Genomic DNA, 23204 nt, shown 5'->3' on the forward strand with positions numbered 1-23204 from the left:
ATATAAACATTATTCATATTTTTATTAAAATACATTTTTAAAAACATGCACCACCACACATTTTTGACTCATTGTGTTTTATGACATTTGGCAAATCCTGTAGATGGCTGTAAAAACAGTGTAATCAGATGCTTTATGGCTCCGTGAACTGTGCCATGGTGCATCAGGGTGTCACCGCGCTCATTGCGCAACCTTTACGCAGCGCGGATGGCTTGATGCGCCGCGTCCTTTTCGATTTGAGCGTGATATCAAACGTGAAGAACATGAGAGGAACAAGGTGTCTGTTTGTTTCTCTATAATCGCGAACATGGGCGACCGAAGCGAGAGGGGTTCGGCGAAGCACAGACGGAGAACCACGATCTCCGGAGACGCGGCGGCTCACGCGAAGCGCAGCGGCACAGCAGACACTCTCAGCGGGCAGGTGAAGGAGAAAGAGCCGAGACACGACACATCCGCGAGTAAACAGAAGAATCACAGCGACGCTGGAGATGACACGTTCAGGTAAAAGATGCTTGTGAATTACTGTGTTTTGACTCGATATGTGCAGCGTCTGTTTATCTGGGTACGTTAGAGAGAAAGATGCTTGTATAGTAACAATTTATAGGCCCATCCATCCAGTATGTAGGCATTGCATATTACATTTCCATCTTTATTTGATATAAAGGTCTACAGAGGACCCAAAACTTATTTGGACACTTCAGTTACAAACATTTCTTGATGTCATTGCATTTTTTGAATGATAAAATGATAGTTAAGCCTATATTAAAGTTGCTGCCACATTTTTTAAGTACAATCAACTTTGAAGTCATTTCTTAAATTACATTAAACTGACTTAAAAATGAGTTGAATCTTGTATAACTTATCAAAATAATGATCACTTATTATAACTATATCTTGCATAACTTATTTAAATTTTAAAGCAATTTTTTTTAAAAGCAAAAAAAGTTGAAGTGATGTAAAAACAAATGTTGTAATAATTTATTGATCATATATATATATATATATATATATATATATATATATATATATATATATATATATATATATATACAAAACTGGATTTCACTTTTGTTAAACATATTTATTTAATTTCTGATAAATTCAGCATTTAGCAGACATGATACTAATTGAATTAAGGCTTCATATGCACACTGAAGAATTCACTGAAATAAATAATATGCTTTATCTAATCAATAAAATTGTGGCAACATATTACAAGCAATATTATTAATTATATTGTACAAATTAGAATTAATTAGAATATTAATTTGATTAACTATTACTCAATTCTAATTTGTTCCATTTAATAAATAACATTGCTTGTAATCTGTTGCCACAATTTTATTGATTAGATAAAGCATATTCATTTTTACAGTGGAACGTTCAGGGAGGTCAGGATTGAGAAATGGTGCAAGCAGTCACATCATTTATACATATTTCAGTTCATGGGCCTCTGGGATCGACTTGGGATTGACTGTAAAAAAAAATATTGTTGGTTTAACTTAAAAAATAAAGTAACCTTGAAGTAATTTTTCAAGGTGAAGTATTTTTTTTAGAGTGTATACATATACAGTATACTACAAAAGTAGTATGGTTCTGAAAAAAGCAATGCAATTAAGTATATATAGAAGTCAAGGCAGATACAAGAGGATTCAAGAAACAGAGGTCTTCAGGTAAAGGTGTGAAGGTCGAGACACTCAATGAGCTGTCGCAACTCAAATCATTGATAAAACTGTCACTTAATAACTTTAGCAACCATCCCACACTTACAGTACTAAGAGCTCTCTTCCTGCACAAGTATTGCTCAAACTCAAGGGTGTTTCATCACTGATTTCAACATTGGCTTGTCCTCAAACCGTGTCGAATAAAAATAAGTGTCAGAGATGCTATGATGCTTAATATCTGCATTCATATCTACTGTAGCATTTCAAATCAAGTGTAAATGCACTCATGCTGCAGGATCAGCTTTCATTAAAGGGCTCTTATTATGCTTTTTTCCATGTTCATCTTTCTTTAGTGTGTAATTTTGCAAGATGTAAACTGAACACTTCCTGTTTCAGTTTGTAACTGTTTTCTTTATTTCACATGTAAAGAAAACATCTTAAAGATGTTTGTTTAACTTTTTGATTCAGTTTTGGTTGTATTTTATCCCAGCTTTTATGTAGTGTTAAAAACTGAAACAGGAAGTGCTTCTAGACCAGTGTTGTTTACATCTTTCAAACGCTTCCATTGTAGTCTTGAGTTTTCTTCAGAGGATACAGAACATATTCCTCATTATAATAATTCAAATGCAGAATAAAGGGGCGGGGCCTGGTTGAGTTAGTTAGTAGTGTGATAAACTGGCAGTTATGGAAAGGGGCGGGGCATTTACCAAACACACCCGAAGCGCTTGACCAATCACAGCACACTGATCCAGCCGACCAATCAGAGCACAGTGTGCTTTTCAGAAGGAGGGGTTTCATAGAGAAAGGAAGTATTGGGCCGTTGAATTATTAGAAAATAATAATATTTTCTATATTATTATATTGAAAATAACGCACATTCAAGGTGGTAATGACGCGAAATAAGTCACTCTAAAAAATGCTGGGTTGTTTCAACCCAATTTTGGGTCAAATATGGACAAACTCAAACATTGGGTTAAAAACTGTTATTTAAAAATGTAACCCAGTGGCTGCGATTGTCCATATTTGACCCAAAATTGGGTTAAAACAACCCAGCGTTTTTTAGAATGTATGTACACTCTAAAAAATGCTGGGTTGTTTCAACCCAAATTTGGGTCAAATATTAACAAACCCCAATGTTGGGTTAAAAATGTAATTAAAAAAAATTACAGTTGAAAGTGAAAGTTGAAGTTGGGTTAAATTTTTAAATGACATTTTTAACCCAACATTTGGGTTCGTCCATATTTGACCCAAATTTGGCTTAAAACAACCCAGTTTGTTTAGAGTGTAGTAATTCAACAGACCAGAGTAAATTATTACGGTTACCCCACGTTTAGACATTGATGTATTTCAGAAAATCAAAGAACTACAATAGAGACACCAGAATAACAATATTCATGATCTGAAGCTGAAAATACTGAATTATTTTAGACGAATATGCTTGAACTCTTTCACTCACTTGATATATTTAAAATAATGTAGGATACTTTTTACACAAATATTGCATTATCATACATTAAATTCAACATTATATATAGTAGTTGAATGTAGTATGGACACTAAAACTCTGTAAACTTGAATTTTTTCTCTGAATGAACTGTATTTTGTTTTGCGATATACTGTGATCCTACTTGATCGATATGTTATCCACTGCGGTGCCGCACATTTTCAAGTGTGGCATAAGTATCTGAATACTTTTTCAGGCTGTAGTTTGAGGCCTTTGATAACTATGATGTCAGACCAGAGATGCATACGCACGCAGGTTTTAATGCGACTCGTTTGGTGTGTGTCTTCAGCTGCCACGAGCTGCAGGAGTCGCTGCTCAGCTCTGATAGCGGATACAGCAACTACAGAGGGATCCTCAACTGGTGTGTGGTCATGCTGGTGAGTTTACACACACACACTGGCGCTGCACACGACAACCTACGTCCAAATAGAGAGCCTGAGTCCCTCTCTGCGAAAACGAACGAATCTTTTCCCGAGTCAACTCGTTCATTTTGTTCCTAGAATCAACCAAATGTCACGAAAAAAGATTCGTTCATTTTGATAAACGAGTTCGAACAGGAAAGTCACGAACGCGAGCATTTGAGCTTATAAAACTTAAACTTTTTTATTTATTTATTAAATGAGCGATCGTTTCGCTTGATAAGACCCTTATTCATCGTCTGGAATCGTTAAAAGCCCTTTGAACAGTTTGTAGTTTGCACTGAAACTGTCTTTTGGACCTTGAACCGTTTGGTCCCCATTGAAGTCCATTATATGGAGAAAAAGCGCTATGTTTAGGCCCTCGCTGTTACCTGAACATAAATAAAGCCGCTCTGATCACGTCGGTTATTTCCGTCCGCTTCTGCTGGAGTCCTTCCAGCCGGTTGCCCTCAGATGATCTAGAACGATTAAAGTCGAGAAGGAAACATTCACCGTGCGTTTGCCAGAACGATGAAGATCGTTCGCCCTTCATCACGGTCACGCGCGTCAAGTTCATTGTGAACGGCGCCCTTGGATTGAACCGAGTAAGAATTTGACCTTTATCCTCGGCTCCGGTCTCAGATAATCACGTGACATGCAACACAATGCCAGGCGTATTACTGTGCTCAAGCACTTCCAGAATCTGCTTTAGCTGGAGATGTTGTCACAGCCTCGATCCACATGAAACCCAGAGGGGTTTATTTCTCTCTCTCTCTCTCTCTCTCTCTCTCTCTCTCTCTCTCTCTCTCTCTCTTTCTCTCTCTCTTTATCCTTATCTAGTCACGGTTTGAGATTTCATGCATTCATCTCGTTGACAAGGACAGTTCAGACTCATTTGCTGAGCAACACTAACAACATTTACCATGCTTGTGTTATTTTTATATTATTTATATGGTATTTTTTCAATATATTTTGAATTAGGTTCTTTAATTTTTGTATTTAAATTTTTCAATTTTTTGTGGTTTTGTTGTGTGATTTAAAAAAAATCTATTTAGCGTCAATTTAATAATTACAGTGATTTATTTGTTTCAGTGTTTCAACATTTTTTCAATTTTTAAGAGAATATTTTTCATCTAGTATTTTTTTTATTCCAGTATATTGCTGTATATTCTTATAATATTAATATCAGTTTTAGTAATTTTAGTACTTCATGTTAAACTTGTTAATTTTTTAGTTAGTTGCCATGGACACTTTTAAAATAAATTACGCATTTTTTAAATATTTATCTTTTATGATGTATTTAATTACTAAATTATTAGTTTTAGTCGTTTTAGTAGTTGACACACCAAACGCTAAACTAATTTGACAATTAAAACAAAGCTGTCATAAAATATAATATTATATTAAAAAGCCAAAAATAATAAATAAATATTTAAATTCAGCTTCATCTGAATTACTGAAACGAATACTGTATTTTATTATTTTTTGGTTACCAATAACAACACTGCCCACTGAACTTAAAATATCATAACATACAGGTGAAACTCAAACAATTATAATATCATGCAAAAGTTCATTTATTTCAGTAATTCAACTTAAAAAGTGAAACTAATCTCATTACATGCAAAATTAGATATTTCAATGGATTTATGGATTATGGCTTATGAAAACCACATATTCAAAATTACAATATTGTGAAAATATTTAATAGCTGTAAGGCATAATCATTAAAATTATAACGCATAAAGGCTTGAAATATCTCATTTTGCATGTGATGAGTCTATATAATATATTAGTTTCACCTTTTAATTTGAATTACTGAAAAAAATGAACTTTTGCATTATATTTATTTTTTCTAGTTTCACCTGTACTATAATAGCAGCTGCATATAATAAACTCTAATCAGAGACCTTTGTCTGTCCTTGAGTGACCTTTGACCCACTAACAGAGCCTGCCAGCCTATAAATGCAGTGTCAATGACTTAATATGCCGAGGACGTATCCGCTAACGCGCTCAGTCAGACTTCTGATGATCTGTCAATCAAAAGACGAGCTGTCCTTCAAGTCCAATCCAGTCTGTCTAAGTCTTAAAGTTTCTCTTCTCTGCAGTAATGAGAAGTCAAACACTGGCGGGGATTACTTTAATGAACGCTCAGAGATGTCACGCGTCCTCTAAAAATAAACACCCGTCTCCCCCTGAACCGCGAGGAAACGGAGACGCGTCTTCAAAGCCGCGGGAAGCAAATCACAGTTCTGAAGCAGCATTAATCCTGGCTTTGAAACGCCATCGCACTGACGTCCTCTGCGGGATTCAGATCTCTTTACCATATTCCCATGGAATATCCCAGAATGCTTTGAGTCCACGAATGGATCATTCTGAAAGTCGAGTGTAGAGGCGAGATTTCTGTTGGAGAACATCAGTTATTAAAATAGTTCATTTCATCTAAAGCAAGAAATGATGTCATCGTCTAGCTCAGTTCAGTTCTCGTGTGTGTGTGTGTGTGTGTGTGTGTCTGTGTCGTTATATGAGTGTTGTGTGTTTGTTTGAGTGTATAAACACCACAAGCAGATGAAAGTGCGTGTGTCTGTGTGTGTGTCATGAAATAAATGGACGTCCCACAGCCTTTAAGCAATTAGCATGGATCTATGCGCAAAATCAATTAGCGATCCTGCTTGAGCGAGGTCAGGGTGAGTGTGATCTAATCTAACGGCCTTTGGTTAATCATCGCTTACAAGTGGCTCAAAGTCCTCAGGCCTTCAGTCTCCATTACAATTACAGCCGTTGGGCGCTTTGGTTTGCTTTGAAATTAAATGACCAAGCAATGAATTTAGTTTAAAAAGCTGATTTAACATTCAAAACTAGTTCATTTTCAATAATCTGTGCTTTCTACTGTATTTTTAGAGTCATTTTATTGTGTGCAAACGCATGATAAACATCTGGAACAATTAGATTCACATACTAAATCATTTGTTGTTGTAATATCCAAGCAGAGATGTTTCAGCAATGCATTTCAGAGGAGAAAACCATGCATGCTTGTTTCTGTTCCGTAGGAAAAAAGAGATGATATAAAAAAAATTCGGACATTTTTCTCACGATTCCAAGTCTATAACTCACAATTATGACTTTTTCTCACATATCTGAGTCTATAACTCAAAATTATAACTGTTTTCTCGCAAATCTGAGTCTATAACTCACAATTATGACTTTCTTCTCGAAATCCGACTTTATAACTCACAATGACTTTTTTCTCGCAAATCCGAGTTTATAACTCACAATTCTGACTTTTTTCTCGCAAATCCGAGTTTATAACACCCAATTCTGACTGGTTTCTCGCAAATCCGAGTTTATAACTCACAATTCTGACTTTTTTCTCGCAAATCCGAGTTTATAACACCCAATTCTGACTGGTTTCTCACAAATCCGAGTTTATAACTCACAATTCTGACTTTTTTCTCGCAAATCCGAGTTTATAACACCCAATTCTGACTGGTTTCTCACAAATCTGAGTTTATAACTCACAATTATGACTTTTTTCTCGCAAATCCGAGTTTATAACACCCAATTCTGACTGGTTTCTCACAAATCTGAGTTTATAACTCACAATTATGACTTTTTTCTCGCAAATCTGAGTTTATAACTCACAATTATGACTTTTTTCTCACAAATCTGAGTTTATAACTCACAATTATGACTTTTTTTCTCACAAATCTGTTTATAACTCACAATTATGACTTTTTTCTCACAAATCCGAGTTTATAACTCACAATTATGACTTTTTTCTCACAAATCTGAGTTTATAACTCACTCACTATTATGACTTTTTTTCTCACATATCTGAGTCTATAACTTAAAATTATAACTTTTTTCTCACAAATCCAAGTTTTAACTCGCAAACCTGAGTTATTACTCACAATTATGACTTTTTTATCACAAATCCAAGTTTTAACTCGCAAATCCGAGTTTATAACTCACAATTCTGACTTTTTTCTCGCAAATCCGAGTTTATAACACCCAATTCTGACTGGTTTCTCACAAATCTGAGTTTATAACTCACAATTATGACTTTTTTCTCGCAAATCCGAGTTTATAACACCCAATTCTGACTGGTTTCTCACAAATCTGAGTTTATAACTCACAATTATGACTTTTTTCTCGCAAATCTGAGTTTATAACTCACAATTATGACTTTTTTCTCACAAATCTGAGTTTATAACTCACAATTATGACTTTTTTTCTCACAAATCTGTTTATAACTCACAATTATGACTTTTTTCTCACAAATCCGAGTTTATAACTCACAATTATGACTTTTTTCTCACAAATCTGAGTTTATAACTCACTCACTATTATGACTTTTTTTCTCACATATCTGAGTCTATAACTTAAAATTATAACTTTTTTCTCACAAATCCAAGTTTTAACTCGCAAACCTGAGTTATTACTCACAATTATGACTTTTTTATCACAAATCCAAGTTTTAACTCGCAAATCTGAGTTTATAACTCACAATTATGACTTTTTTCTCGCAATTCTGAGTTTATAACTCACAATTATGATTTTTTTCTCCCAAATCCGAGTTTATAACTCACAATTATGACTTTTTTCTCGCAATTCCGAGTTTAAACTTATTTTGTTGCAACTTTATTTTGAATTATAACTTTTTCCCCCCTCAGTAATGTGTGAAATAAACTCACAATTGTGAGTCATAAAGTTTGAATTGTGAGATAAGAAGCAAGGTTTCATTGCAAACAAATTACATTTTCTTTATAAAAACAAACACATCAAATAGACAAGGATGTGGCAAAACCATCTGAATCGTATTATTTCCAGTGTTAAACCTCAGATCCCATCCAGTTCTTTTGAAAGAAGTGTAACTCTTGTTTTGCCTGCAGGGGTTTGACACAAATGAACCGCGTTTAAATGCATTAAATTGCTTTATTTGTTTCCGTTTGCAGGTTTTGTCCAATGCACGGCTGGTCCTGGAGAACCTTATAAAGTAAGTATATCATTAACATCATTTGTTGTTTCATTCATAATAAGTCGGCTATGGTAATTTGATTCCTCATGCTCAGTGACTCTCTAATTTCGGGCTAATGATGCAGCTGAAACGTCTGAATAAGACAGATAATGACTATGCCCGGCGGGAACTAAATGCATGTCTTTTGTTTCTTGTCATTAAGCAAACACTTTCATCCAGAGCAGAATATAGTAGCGTAATCACAGCGTCCGACCTCTGGAGAAATGGAAACTCTCCGCTTTATTGGTCGCTTCCACCAGGTGTTGAAAACATGAGCTTTGGCTTCTGGGATTGTTCAGTCTCACTATAGAAAGATTTGTTCAAATCACTAACCGGCAAGAGGCATTGTGACACTTTCCCTAACAAACATCAGTTGCAAATTACAGTACAGTCAAAAAAACTGTTTTTTTTTTCAATAAATAAAAGATTATTATAATTTATGATCTAATTAAAGGTTTAAACATTACAATATTATATTTAGAAATATTGATATATATATGATATCACACTATTTAATTTAACGATAGTGATAATGACATTCATAACAATTGCTGAAATTAAGTTTTTAATTATTTTACATAATGTTTACTGAATTAATATAAAAAATGTACTGTACTTGATAAAAGATAAATCTGTAAAATAAACGGGTTTCATTTTTTAAATTATATGTAACCTATTATAGTATTTTTCAGAAATAAAGAAATCATTAAAAATGTTAAATAAAAAAATGCTGAATGCGAGATATCAGCCTTAACGATGTATCAGTCGATCACTATATATTATATATATATATAAAAATTTTGAATTTGGGAATGAATACAATGAATTTTCGTAAAAGATTAGGACTTTGTTTATTTACATTTGAATAATTTTTATTATTTTATATTTGTTGTTCTTGATATTGAAGGTTGGAAAAACATTGTGAAAATGATGAACCCTATTATGGCTGTAACTGTGTATTGTGATAATGAATAATGTAGAGCTGTTTGTTTTATTGTTTTTTGGTACGTTGCTGTTTTGTCATGTATGAATCTGTACACTCCTTTTTTGTCTATATAATGTATGGTTTTATGTTATAAGAATATTTTCTGTGTTGAAGTCTATAGACCCCGGGAAGAATAGTAGCTAATGGGGATCTAAACTAAACTAAACTAAACTAAACTAAACTAAACTAAACAATAATTATATGAAGCATTTATTCAAAACACCAGCATAGCAACAGCAAAAGTAATGCTTTTCCGAACAAACCTCAATAGCAATGCAATCAAGTTTTTTTTTTTATTTCTGCACTGTATGAATTATTTGAGTTGATTAATTCCTACATGAATTTAACATATACATAATGCAGCATTCATGATACAATCCGATGAAAAACTGACGGTAACTTTCATCTAACACATGAATTAGTGAGGCTACATGTGCCCTCCTGTCTTCAGATACGGCATTCTGGTGGATCCCATCCAGATCATCTCTCTCTTCCTGAAGGACCCCTACAGCTGGCCGGCGCTGTGCCTGATCATTGGTATGAGGATTGTGTGTGTGTGTGTGTTGCCATCAGCAGAGACGTGCTGAAGACATCATGTCACACCACATTTGTGTTTTCCGTCATGCATAATGTTGTATCATAAAAATTCACGTCAATTTTTCATGCTTGCTCTGCTCAATATACCGTGTCTAATCTGTTTGCTTTTTCAGTTTCCAACGTGTTCATAATGGCAGCTTTGTACACAGAGAGAAAGCTATCCGTGGTGAGTTGCATGCTGGGAATGAACTGTGTGATTACAGATATGGGACATTACTGAGAGACTTACAATTATAACCAATCACACAAACCTGAATTGAGACTCGCAAACGTGTCCAGGTCACATGTTGTAACACACACACAGACACACTCACACATGTATATATGACTAAAATATAATTTTCTTGTGAAATGTACTCCACTAATCTTCGTTTTTACTGTGTACACAACAAATAACAAATATTAAAAAATTTTGTAATTTTTTTTTGCATCACACAACATTTAAAAATCATTTTTCACATTTATTTATTTATAAATTTATAATAATTATAATATAATATATGTGTGTGATTTTATATATATATATATGGAAATTTCTACATGAGATTCACCTGTAATTATTATTATTATTATTTTTTTGGTGTTTATTGCAAGTCAAAGTTCATTTGCCGATTCATTTTAATAAAGTCATCTAACTGATTCATTATAATAAAGTCATCTAATTGATTCATTTTAATAAAGTCATCTAACTGATTCATTTTAATAAAGTCATCTAATTGATTCATTTTAATATAGTCATCTAACTGATTCATTTTAATAAACTCATCTAACTGATTCATTTTAATAAAGTCATCTAACTGATTCATTTTAATAAAGTCATTTAACTGATTAATTTTAATAAAGTAATCTAACTGATTCATTTTAATAAAGTCATCTAATTGATTCATTTTAATAAAGTCATCTACTGATTCATTTTAATAAAGTCATCTAACTTATTCATTTTAATAAAGTCATCTAACTGATTCATTTTAATAAAGTCATCTAATTGATTCATTTTAATAAAGTCATCTAACTGATTCATTTTAATAAAGTCATCTAAATGATTCATTTTAATAAAGTCATCTAATTGATTCATTTTAATAAAGTCATCTAACTGATTCATTTTAATAAAGTCATCTAACTGATTCATTTTAATAAAGTCATCTAACTGATTCATTTTAATAAAGTCATGTAATTGATTCATTTTAATAAAGTCATCTAACTGATTCATTTTAATAAAGTCATCTAATTGATTCATTTTAATAAAGTCATCTAACTGATTCATTTTAATAAAGTCATCTAACTGATTCATTTTAATAAAGTCATCTAACTGATTCATTTTAATAAAGTCATCTAACTGATTCATTTTAATAAAGTCATCTAACTGATTCATTTTAATAAAGTCATCTAACTGATTCATTTTAATAAAGTAATCTAATTGGACGTTTAGGGCACCATCTCGGAGGGCACCGGAACATTCCTTCATTCCGTCAATCTCGCAGCGCTTCTGTTCTTCCCAGCTGTCACTGTTCTCCGCGTGACCTCCATGACCCCAGGTGACCCCACACTAACCTTTATTCATAACACCTATAATCACACTAATACCTTTAAACCTACAGGCTTATAAGGACACGGTTGTTTAAAACTAGAAAACTATGCCTTTTCTCGAAAAATCTGAATATTCATTTATTTCAGTAATTCAAGTTAAAAGGTGAAACTAATATATTATATAGACTCATTACATGCAAAGTGATATATTTCAAGCCTTTATTTGTTATAATTTTGATGATTATGGATTATGGCTTATGAAAACAACAAATTCAAAATTATAATATTGTGAAAAGGTTTTTATATCTGTAATCATCAAAGATGTCCATGTCTTTCTTTCTTCAGTCGAAAAGAAATTAAGGTTTTTGATGAAAACGTTCCAGGGTTTTCTCCATATAATGGACTTCAATGGGGTCCAAATGAGAGTTTCAGTGCAGCTTCAAAGGCCTTTAAACGATTCCAGACGTTGAATAAGGGTCTTATCAAGGACCTTTCGAGTCATGACTCAAAAAAAGATTCGTTCATTTTGATGAACGAGTTCGAACAGGAGAGTCACGAACAGAACAGAGCAAGGTGAGCATTTGAGCTTATAAAACTTAAACTTTGTTATTTATTTATTAAATGAGCGATCGTTTCGCTTGATAAGACCCTTATTCATCGTCTGGAATCGTTTAAAGCCCTTTGAACAGTTTGTAGTTTGCACCGAAACTCTCATTTGGACCTTGAACCGTTTGGTCCCCATTGAAGTCCATTATATGGAGAAAATCCTGGTATGTTTTCATCAAAAACCTTAATTTCTTTTCGACTGAAGAAAGAAAGACATGGACATCTTGGATGACATGGGGGTGAGTAAATTAATTATCAGCAAAACTTTCTTTTTTAAAGTGAACTAAACCTTTAATTGACTAATTAGTTGGCATGGTTGAAATATATCAGTCTGGCAGTATATTACTATGTTTTGTATTATGTCTTCTTGCGTGTAAATACCCCACTCTTGCATGCTTGTGTTGTTCACTGTGTGTGTGTGTGTGTGTTGCAGTGGGTGGTGTTGTGGCGTTGGGCGTCTTCACCGTTCTCTTCCTGAAGCTTTACTCCTACAGAGACGTCAACAAATGGTGCCGAGAAATCAGACATGCCAAAGCCCGAACCCTGTCTCGCTCTCACTCCTGTGAGTCAAACCACACACACACACACACATCTCCATCACATCACACACCTGACAGCAAGCACATGCTTTCTGAAACACACTATGCATGAATGCAAACGCTTCTGGACATGCAATAGAAATGTAGAAATGTGTCAATGCATGAATCCTAATGCAATGCAAGTCTAGAATGCATTAGAGTTGACATGAATTTTTCACTATTCATATGAATGGATTGTTTGGATTGCAATTAAAGTTTCAGCAAAACCTCAAACTAATCTTCAAATATTGTCAAGCCAACATTCAAAAAGGTCTTTCAGTTTCAGCATGTTTTTGGCAGAGAACGTACTGTATATCTGAATGTATTGTGTGTGTGTGTTAATGTTCAACTTTCTTCTGTAGGCCCGTCTGTGCACAAAGCCAACGGCACAACCGGATACACACACGTGAGCTATCCGGGTAACCTCACGCACAGAGGTCAGTTTCTCCACTGAACCCGATGGAGAGTTTATGGAGGAATTGTTATGGAAGCAGAATAACAAAATAAAAAGGCATTTGAGAGTTTATACTCATCTCAAGTCTGAATTGTGAAATATAAACTTGCGGATCCCCACATATGGCATGCAGGAAAATGTATTTGTTCCCATGACTTACTGATATGTCAGCTTGTTTTATTAAATTGTGGCAAAATTCATTCCCTTTTTTTAGTTTAATCAAAAGTACTGTACATGATTTATTAAAACGAGACAAATTATTATATCATACACACAATGTACTTAAAATGAGGCAAGGAATTATTAAAACATGATCATGATTTAGTAAAACAAGAGAAGTAATGCCATGATATATATATATATATATATATATATATATATATATATATATATATTAGTTCCACATTAACCCTCTGGTCATCTTTGGGGTCTTTTTAACTTTTAGTCCAATTAAAAAAAATATTTTTGTCCAAATGGTATGAAACTTTCTACGACTCTTAACACTGTCTAGATCTACCAAAAATATATATATTGGAATGATATCTGTTTTTATGTAGCGTGAAAAAAATACAGACACTTGTTATCTTTGGGGTCCCCACATAATAAATATACAAAATTCATCATCAAAATCAGAAACATCGAAGAAACAACACAGATCACATAGACAGAAATAAAGTGGCACACCTCCAATAATGCAAAAAACATCCACAATGCACACACACACACACACACACACACACACATGCGGGAATACATTTGTAAGGCTATAAAACTATAGAGGTTAACTGTTTTTTTTTCTCAATATGTAATATAACTGTTAATTTCTGCTTATTTTTGTTCGTTCGTAACCGAAACGTTGATTTAAAATTATAGAATTATATTAAAAACAGATATTTGAAATAAATGATAAAATCTAAAGACTCCAACATTTCTCTTTGTAACTTCTTGTTCAGGTTTGATTCTAATCATAATGTAATATTATTAGCAAAAAATGCTAAACTTTGACAAAAAGTTTGTATTTTTGTTATAATTGTGATTTTATAATATTTAGATATAAATCCAACTGGAAAAACTTGTGAAAAGATATGTAGTTTGCTTAGTCAAATAAGCTTATATTGGAGGGCTAGTATGGCCATCTAGTGGTTAAAGTGATAATTTTTTTATTTTAAAACGGCATTTTCCCCAAAAATGTCAAACATCTTACATTAAACCATGTAAAATTATCCACACTCTTAGAAGAAAATGTTCTATATAGAATCTTAAAAGGTTCTATCAGCGCTACATATTTGGAACACCTAAAAGGTTCTATACACTCTTAAAAAAAGGGTTCCTCTGGGTTCTATATAGAACCCTGGGGTTCCGTACTTGGCCAATAGAACCTTTTACCGAAAAAAAAAATGGTTCTATATAGAATCTTAAAAGGTTCTATCAGCGCTACGTATTTGGAACCCCTAAAAGGTTCTATACACTCTTAAAAAAAGGGTTCCTCTGGGTTCTATATAGAACCCTGGGGTTCCGTACTTGGCCAATAGAACCTTTTACCGAAAAAAAAATGGTTCTATATAGAACCATTTTGGAGTTCCATATATGAAGCGGGGGATAGAACCAGAAATGGTTCCATCCCCCGCTTCATATAAGTAGAACCATTTCTTCTAAGAGTGCATGTTATCTCCATGAATGAAAATTAGAAATCTGGGTCTGTTATAAAGTGAACTTTTTTTTTTTTTGGTAAAAATCCTATTTAAATAAATAAAAATTAAAAAGAGTCCTATTTAAAAAAACATAAACCTATTTAAAAAATCTAAAATTCTCCAAAACCTGCACAAATGTTCAGTAAAAACATTAATAAACAGAGTAAAATTACATCTGTAAAGAAAAATATATATTATACTGTTACAAAATTTAATGTCTGGGGTCCCTGGAGACCCCAAAGATAATGAGTGTAGACGATGAAGGGTTAACTTGAAATTGCGAGAAAAAAGTGACAATTGTGAGTTCACAGTTAGCTTTTTTATTCCATGCCAGAAACAAACTTCCATAAATTTCAGTTCATTTGTAATGAAAATGGACATTGTTTATTTATTTACAGACATGTATTATTTCGTTTTCGTCCCGACTCTGTGTTACGAGCTGAATTTCCCGCGGTCTCCACGGATACGGAAACGCTTCTTACTGCGGCGACTGCTTGAGATGGTGAGATACAGTTCATGCGAGCAGAAGCAAACCGGAGAACCTCTTGAACTGAAATACTGAATGCATGTGTCCTTCTTTCTTGCAGCTGTTTTTAATGCAGCTAATGGTTGGATTAATACAGCAGGTATGCAAATCATTCTTTCAAATTTGTATAAATGACGTGATGTCATTTTTTTTAATGACTCTTTTTTTTGTCTTCTGATAGTGGATGGTTCCGACGATTCAGAACTCAATGAAACCCTTTCAGGTAGAATCTGAATTTAATATTTTAACCCTGTAAAGCCTGACACATGAAATAACCTTTTAGACAAAATATAAAAGAAAAAAGAGTTTGAGCTACTTTTCTGATACTGCTATGAAATCTTATCTTACCATAAGAAGACAAAGTACCAGGGTTGGGAATAAAATGTCATCTTTTAGTAACTGTACTGTCGGCGTCCCACAAGGCTCAGTTTTAGGCCCTTTGTTATTTTGTCTGTACGTTAACGACTTGTCATTAGTATGTCCTCAAGTTGATCCTCAAATGTAGGCAGATGACACTCATTACTTATTAATGAGTATCTTTGTTTTTTAACAGGACATGGATTTCACTAGAATAGTTGAACGTCTGCTGAAACTTGCTGTAAGTGTGGCGAGAAACCAGATGCTGTTGATGTCATGGATGCTGTTGCTATGACTTCTGTTGCTAGTGCTTTTGCAGGTGCTATATATTATTATACAAAACTATTTGTTACAATTGACCAATCAAAATGGAGAATTCCAAGCGGCTTGAATTTTGCACGAAAGCGTTGCTGTTGCTATTGCTATTGTTAATGTCATGTTTGTGGCCCCTCCTCCTCAGAGTGTCTAATGGCACAAGCCCCGCCCCTTCTCCCTGTCCCTCTACAGGTGCCCAATCACTTTATCTGGCTCCTCTTTTTCTATTGGTATTTCCACTCCTCTATGAACTTCATAGCTGAGCTCATGCAGTTCGGAGATCGCGAGTTTTACCGAGACTGGTGGTGAGTGGCTTCCTCCATCCTCTAATCATTTTACATTTACATCAAATTTACATTAGAACTCATTTAAGTTAAGGCTTTTTCACACCAAATTAAATTTTTTTTTTCTAGCTGATTAAGGATAAAAACTATGGAGGCTTGTTTCTGCCACTTAATGAAAAATAAAAAAGGTAATTGCGACTTTTTATCTCACAATTCTGACTTTTTTTCTTACAATTGCGAGTTTACATCTCCCAATTCTGACTTTATTTCTCAGAATTGTGTTATAAAGTCAGAAATTGCAAGATATAAAGTCGCAATTGTGTGGTATAAAGTCAGAATGGCATGATATAAAGTCAGAATTGATTGATATAAAGTCGCAATTGCATGTAATAAAATCCTAAATGCATGATATAAAGTCGAAATTGCGTGTTGTAAAGTCAGAGTTCGCAATTGCGAATTTATATCACAAAATATGAGAAAAGATGTCAGAATTTCAAGATAGAAACTCGCAATTATGTGTTATAAAGTCAGAATTGCGAGATGTAAACTCGGAATTGTGAGGGAAAAGTCTCAAGAAAAAAGTTCTGTCTTTTTTTTTCTCACAATTCTGACTTTATATCTCACAATTGCGACTTTATTTCTCACAATTGCGACTTTATTTCTCACAATTGCGACTTTATATCTCACAATTGTGACTTTATATCTCGGAATTGCTACTTTATATCTCACAATTGCGACTTTATTTCTCACAATTGCGACTTTATTTCTCACAATTGCGACTTTATATCTCGCAATTGTGACTTTATATCTCGGAATTGCTACTTTATTTCTCACAATTGCGACTTTATTTCTCACAATTGCGACTTTATTTCTCACAATTGCGACTTTATTTCTCACAATTGCGACTTTATTTCTCACAATTGCGACTTTATTTCTCACAATTGCGACTTTATATCTCGCAATTGCTACTTTATATCTCACAATTACGACTTTATTTCTCAGAATTGCGACTTTATATCTCACAATTGCGACTTTATATCTCGCAATTGCTACTTTATATCTCGCAATTACGACTTTATTTCTCAGAATTGCGACTTTATATCTCTTTATTTCTCACAATTCTGACTTCATATCTCGCAATTGTGAGATAAAAAGTCGCAATTATTATTATTATTTTTTTTTATTCAGTGGCGGAAAGAGCCAATCAGAATCCATCCTACTTTTAAGAGCTCAAGCTTTTAAAGCGGCAGATGAAAAAACGTCTGCATGCAAATAGAATAAACAGAACAATATCGTCCGCTTGTTTAGATTCTAATGTAGTTATCATAATAGTATGAATGGGCTTTTGCTGTTACTGGTATTATTATCATTGAATGCTTGGATGCATCACATTACAGAAGCCATTTCACAGAAAGTTTTCACATTTTGTGAATACTGAGCTTTATATTCACAGGAACTCTGAAACGATCCCCTACTTTTGGTCGAATTGGAACATTCCTGTTCACAAGTGGTGCCTACGGTGAGACAGGATTATGAATATTATTGGATTTGTCTGTTATTTGTGCACCAAAAAGGCATTTTTTTGCTGCCAAAATCAGTTCTGAGGAAAGTTTGTGGCATCTCTTCATTGATTTCCCATTCTCTGTTTCCCTTCAGACACTTTTATAAGCCGATGTTGGTGAAAGGCGTAAATAAGCTACCGGCTCAGATCGCCGTGTTCTTCCTCTCGGCATTTTTCCACGAGGTTTCGCTGCACACTTGTATTGCTTCATTACAGTTTACAGTCATGATTTGTCCTGTGTATTAATTTTCCTGACAATATTTTGTTTCATTTTGCCAGTATTTAGTGAGCGTTCCTCTAAAGATGTTTCGGCTCTGGGCGTTCCTGGGTATGATGTCACAGGTCAGTCTTAAATACCACATAATGCTCGTTAAACTCATCTTGAACTCAATCAACTTGAAACTGTTTGGTACTTTTGGCACTGTTTTAGATCTATTTAGATCTTATTTGACCAAACGTAGACAGTTTGTTGCTTTAGGGGACAACCGGTCTGATATTGGACCAGTATCTATTGGCATCCCTCAGGGCTCAATCTTAGGACCCTTTTACTTTATATTTATTTCCATTTATTCCTGAACTCTAGTTACTAAGTATAATTTTTATGCTGACGAAACTCAGATCTACAGTCAAAGTGAGGCTCATTGCCCACTAAATTTATTTCTGAGATAAAATCTATCTAGTCTGATCTAATCTATCTAGTTTATAATTTTCGTAGTTTTTTTCTTTTCTCACTACTGGTTAAATTTAGAGTTGATTTTAACTCTAATTAGAACATCTTGCAAAAGTTTATGTATTTCAGTCATTTAAATTAATGTAAAAATGTAACTATATACATATGCATGATTATACTTTTCAGAGGGCCGACATTTCTGTATTTAAAAACTTCTTTTAAATTAAATTCATGTTATATTCTAATTTTCTGAGATTTGGATTTTGGGGTTTTCATTAGCTGTAAGACATAATCATCAAAATGATAACTTTTGCACGATATTCAAATTTTTCGAGTTTCACCTGTATCTCCGCTTTTAAAGGGCATATTGCAGGTTAGAGGACCCAACGAGTCAATGCATAGAAAAACAATGTAGGAACTAGATTTTCTTTAAAATATACGTATAAACACGCCACAGAAGCTTCTGCAGTCGTTTTTGTGAGAAAATTTTACTTCCGCGTCTGAAAATGGGCGTGGCGGGCGTGACGCAATGAGCGGGAGAGCGGTCGATTCACACAACAGGAAAACAATGAAGCGCAATGACATTTCGGACGCTGAGGAAATACTCGTATGACGGATCAAGCCATAAAGTTATGAGCCTGCTATGCTAAAGAGATCAGGGACAGGCCAGGATAATGTCAGACAGAATGGTCAGAGAAAAATTGAGCTGTGATGTGAGGAGAACCAGTGGAGAACAGGACAGGTGCCTTTTAGGTGAGAGACGTGCTTATAGATATACACGTTCGCTAACGATATACACTGTGCTCACAATTTTGTACAGATTATTATGATCCTATAACAGGCCAGCAGACATTAGTATGTTTAGGGTAGATTTATATACTATTAAATGTATAAAAACTTTACTTGAATATATTTAAAAGCATAGGCTATACTCGGGTAAATTTTTAATACATATTTTTCACCTTGGTTATAACATAAACAGAACATTAAAGGTTTGAGTATTTAAACAACCAATTTTGTTTTTCAAAGTTTTATTTAGGGCATGACATGACTAAGTTACCTATATAACACTATTTGATGCCATTGGTAGTATACGACGATCAATATTCTTGCTTCGGCATACCATGTTGAACTCCATCATATTGCCGGGATGCTAATCATTTGATCTGAAGTGAACGCTACACACGGCCGTGTTTTCGAGCCGAGAGGAGAAATCCCGTCTCTTCACCTGCTCAAACCGCACCAGGAACGAAAGATAGGCTATATAGCACAGTCACTTTTATTGTAATGGAAACTTGTGGACTCGATCTTGAAGTCCTGACAGGCTGGAGTTTTTGCAATCTCCACAAACACAATATTTACCATGACGATGATAAATTAAAATGCAAAAACTAACGAAAGCACACTGACTGACGAGCGCTCTCACTGAACACCAGCCTGCTCTCACTGAGCCGAGGCTGCGGCTCCCTGCTATGACGTCAAATGACGCGACGTTGAAAAAAAAGCCGTTTTTACTAGCAGTCCAAGAAACGCTCACTTTATCTTCTAAATTAGTGTCCTTATGTTGTTTTAAAACATTTTAAATCCTGCATTAACTTTTCATATGGTATTTTCATACAAGGTTATCTATAAATTTCGATTTTTTTTTTTACCTGCAATATGCTCTTTAACACCAACCCAAACCGTAACCGAAAACTCCTTTAAAGGCACTATAGAAAATCAAGTTTTATTATGAACATCAAATAAAATGCAGCCGTTCTACTTCCTGTTTCAGATCCCACTCGCCTATTTCGTGGGCCGATTCTTGAGGGGAAACTACGGGAACGCAGCCGTCTGGATGTCGCTGATCATCGGCCAGCCGATCGCCGTCCTGATGTACGTCCACGACTATTACGTGCTGCATTATGGGAGCGCGTCAGAGGGCGTCGCGGCATGACGCGGCGATTTCTGCAATAACCGGGGTGGGGTGGTGATGACGCAGTGGATAAGACACATGCCTTTGGTGAGAGAGTCCCAGGTTTGTGTCCCTGAGCAAGACTCTTAACCCCTACACTGTAAAAAATATTTTCAAGATTTGTTATCACAACATATTTTCTTTTGTCAAATCAACTTTATAATAATTTATTTAGTTGAGAACTTATTATTTTGAGTTTCTGATGGTTAAATGAATCTCCTTCATTGTATTAACTCACTTTTTCCAGTTTAATCAACTTAAAATTTTAAGGCTTACTTTTTTAAGTTAAACCAACAATATTTTTTTTACAGTGTAGTAATCACAACATTTTTTCTTTTGTCAAATCAACTTAAATAATTTATTTAGTTAAGATAACATATAATTTTGAGTTTCTGATGGTTAAATGAATCTCCTTCATTGTATTAACTCACTTTTTCCAGTTCAATCAACTTAAAATTTTAAGGCAACCCAAGTTACTTACTTTTTTAAGTTAAACCATCAATATTTTTTACAGTGTAGTTGCTCCAGAGGCGTGCGAGCCCTGACATAAGTCGCTTTGGATAAAAGCGTCAGCTAAATGTAACCGAGATGTTGAATGTAAAAACAACGCATATATTTTTCGAAGGGAACTTTTCAACCCAAATCAAATGTGATTATTAGTCAGAAGGCACGTGGAAGGTGAGCTGTGCAATCAAATCAAACACTGCCGAGCCAAAGCAGCACGTCATCGCAATGCCTTCTCACTAATGTCTCATACTTGACATTTTCCTACCGATCAATTCAGAGTGCCAAAAATGTTTTTATTTTTCCCAACGCATTTCTACGGAGGCGTATTGCATTCACTTGAAGAAAAAAAATCTACTCTGTTTTTCTGAATTAATGAGTTAATTTTTCATAAGAAAAAAAAATTTGCTCTGTTTTTCTGAATTAATGAGTTAATTTTTCATGAGAAAAAGAAAATTTTCTGTTTTTCTGAATTAATGAGTTAATTTTTCATGAGAAATTTTTTTTGCTCTGTTTTTCTGAATTAACGAGTTAATTTTTCATGAGAAAAAAAGTTTTTCTCTGTTTTTCTGAATTAATGAGTTAATTTTTTCATAAGAAAATATTTTTTTCTCTGTTTTTCTGAATTAATGAGTTAATTTTTCATTAGAAAAAAAGTTTTTCTCTGTTTTTCTGAATTAATGAGTTAATTTTTTCATAAGAAAATATTTTTTTCTCTGTTTTTCTGAATTAATGAGTTAATTTTTCGTGAGAAAAAAAGTTTTTGCTCTGTTTTTTCTGAATTAACTCGTTAATTCAGAAAAACAGAGCAAAAAAAAAATCCATGAAAAATTAACTCGTTAATTCAGAAAAACAGAGCAAAAAAAAAATAATGCCTGAAAAATTAACTCATTAATTCAGAAAAACAGAGCAAAATATTTTTTTTTCTCATGAAAAATTAACTCATTAATTCAAAAAAACAGAGCAAAAAAAAAATTCCATGAAAAATTAACTCGTTAATTCAGAAAAACAGAGCAAAAACTTTTTTTCTCATGAAAAATTAAATAGATTTTTTTTCTTCAAGTGAATGCAATACGCCTCCGGACATATCAGATGGACACTCATTCGTGTCTGCAAAGTTTTTTACTATTTGTGCTGATGCTTTAGTGTGTGATTGACTGAATATGTGAGCCTTTGCACTTTATTCAACAATGTATGACGTTTGTGAAGGGTTAAAGATTTGTACTGCTTTTATGTTGATTTCAATACTTGCATTACACATCAATATGGTATATGAGTGTGAGAAACTGTTGAAGCCAAAATATTTTTGTGCCATTTTAATTGCCTGGAATATTATTTCAAAGGGATTTAAGGTTTATCTGCTCTGTGGGGTCGAGACATCCAGATTTCACTTTCCGTCACGTATGATTTTTATGATAGCTCTGCTCTCTTTAGATGCTTAAAACAATACCCATCTTTCCAAGGTCATGTACATGGTTGCATGTCTGTTTTCTTTTCAATTGTCACTTTTTCAAACAAATTTGCATCAAGTCTTGGATTTTTTTTTTAATTCCAAACTAATTTTAAATAACATGTCACCAAGATTCTGGAGTTTTAAAATTAAGTACCTGACCTTAGGCTGGCCCTGTTGTTTGATTATTGTAAATAATAATTTATATATTCTTTAGTTTGCTGGTATGGTGCTTGGTCCCATTATTGATGATTGCAGGGTTTTTTGCTCTGTTTTGATACACTTTCTATCATAGACAAAAATTTATTGATAACAGTTTTATGTCGACTCAACACTGAGATGTGAATTCACTTTATTCCATTGAAACTGTTGCAATATGGTGTGAGGACATTTGTTTGAAGAGCAGTTTTTGGGTTAAGTTTAAAGTACCTTTTTTCACAACATTTGAGAGATTCACAGATTTTTCCTGTGAAAGCCAAAGTTTGTACCTGAAGTCCTTTTGCGCTTGTGGCAGCTCATGTTCCAGTTGAATAAATCTTTTAAAAACACTAGTTGTGTATGA

General features: G+C 33.9%; 1 protein-coding gene across 1 annotated transcript; it reads left to right on the top strand.

Moving 5' to 3' along the window:
- The first annotated feature begins 148 nt into the window (after positions 1-148).
- dgat1a (diacylglycerol O-acyltransferase 1a) lies at positions 149-23190 on the top strand. Its single transcript, XM_039678441.2, has 17 exons — positions 149-501; positions 3458-3545; positions 8522-8562; positions 10020-10105; positions 10279-10331; positions 11595-11700; positions 12732-12860; positions 13239-13313; positions 15420-15523; positions 15609-15647; positions 15729-15770; positions 16101-16145; positions 16412-16524; positions 17957-18022; positions 18160-18247; positions 18344-18406; positions 20509-23190. The coding sequence occupies exons 1-17, from the start codon at positions 308-310 to the stop codon at positions 20668-20670; spliced, it is 1494 nt and encodes a 497-aa protein (XP_039534375.2). The 5' UTR covers positions 149-307; the 3' UTR covers positions 20671-23190.
- Positions 23191-23204: the final 14 nt, after the last annotated feature.

The sequence above is a fragment of the Pimephales promelas genome, chromosome 18 (assembly GCF_988280905.1).
Source record: "Pimephales promelas chromosome 18, fPimPro1.hap1.1, whole genome shotgun sequence".
Taxonomy (NCBI): Eukaryota; Metazoa; Chordata; class Actinopteri; order Cypriniformes; family Leuciscidae; genus Pimephales; species Pimephales promelas.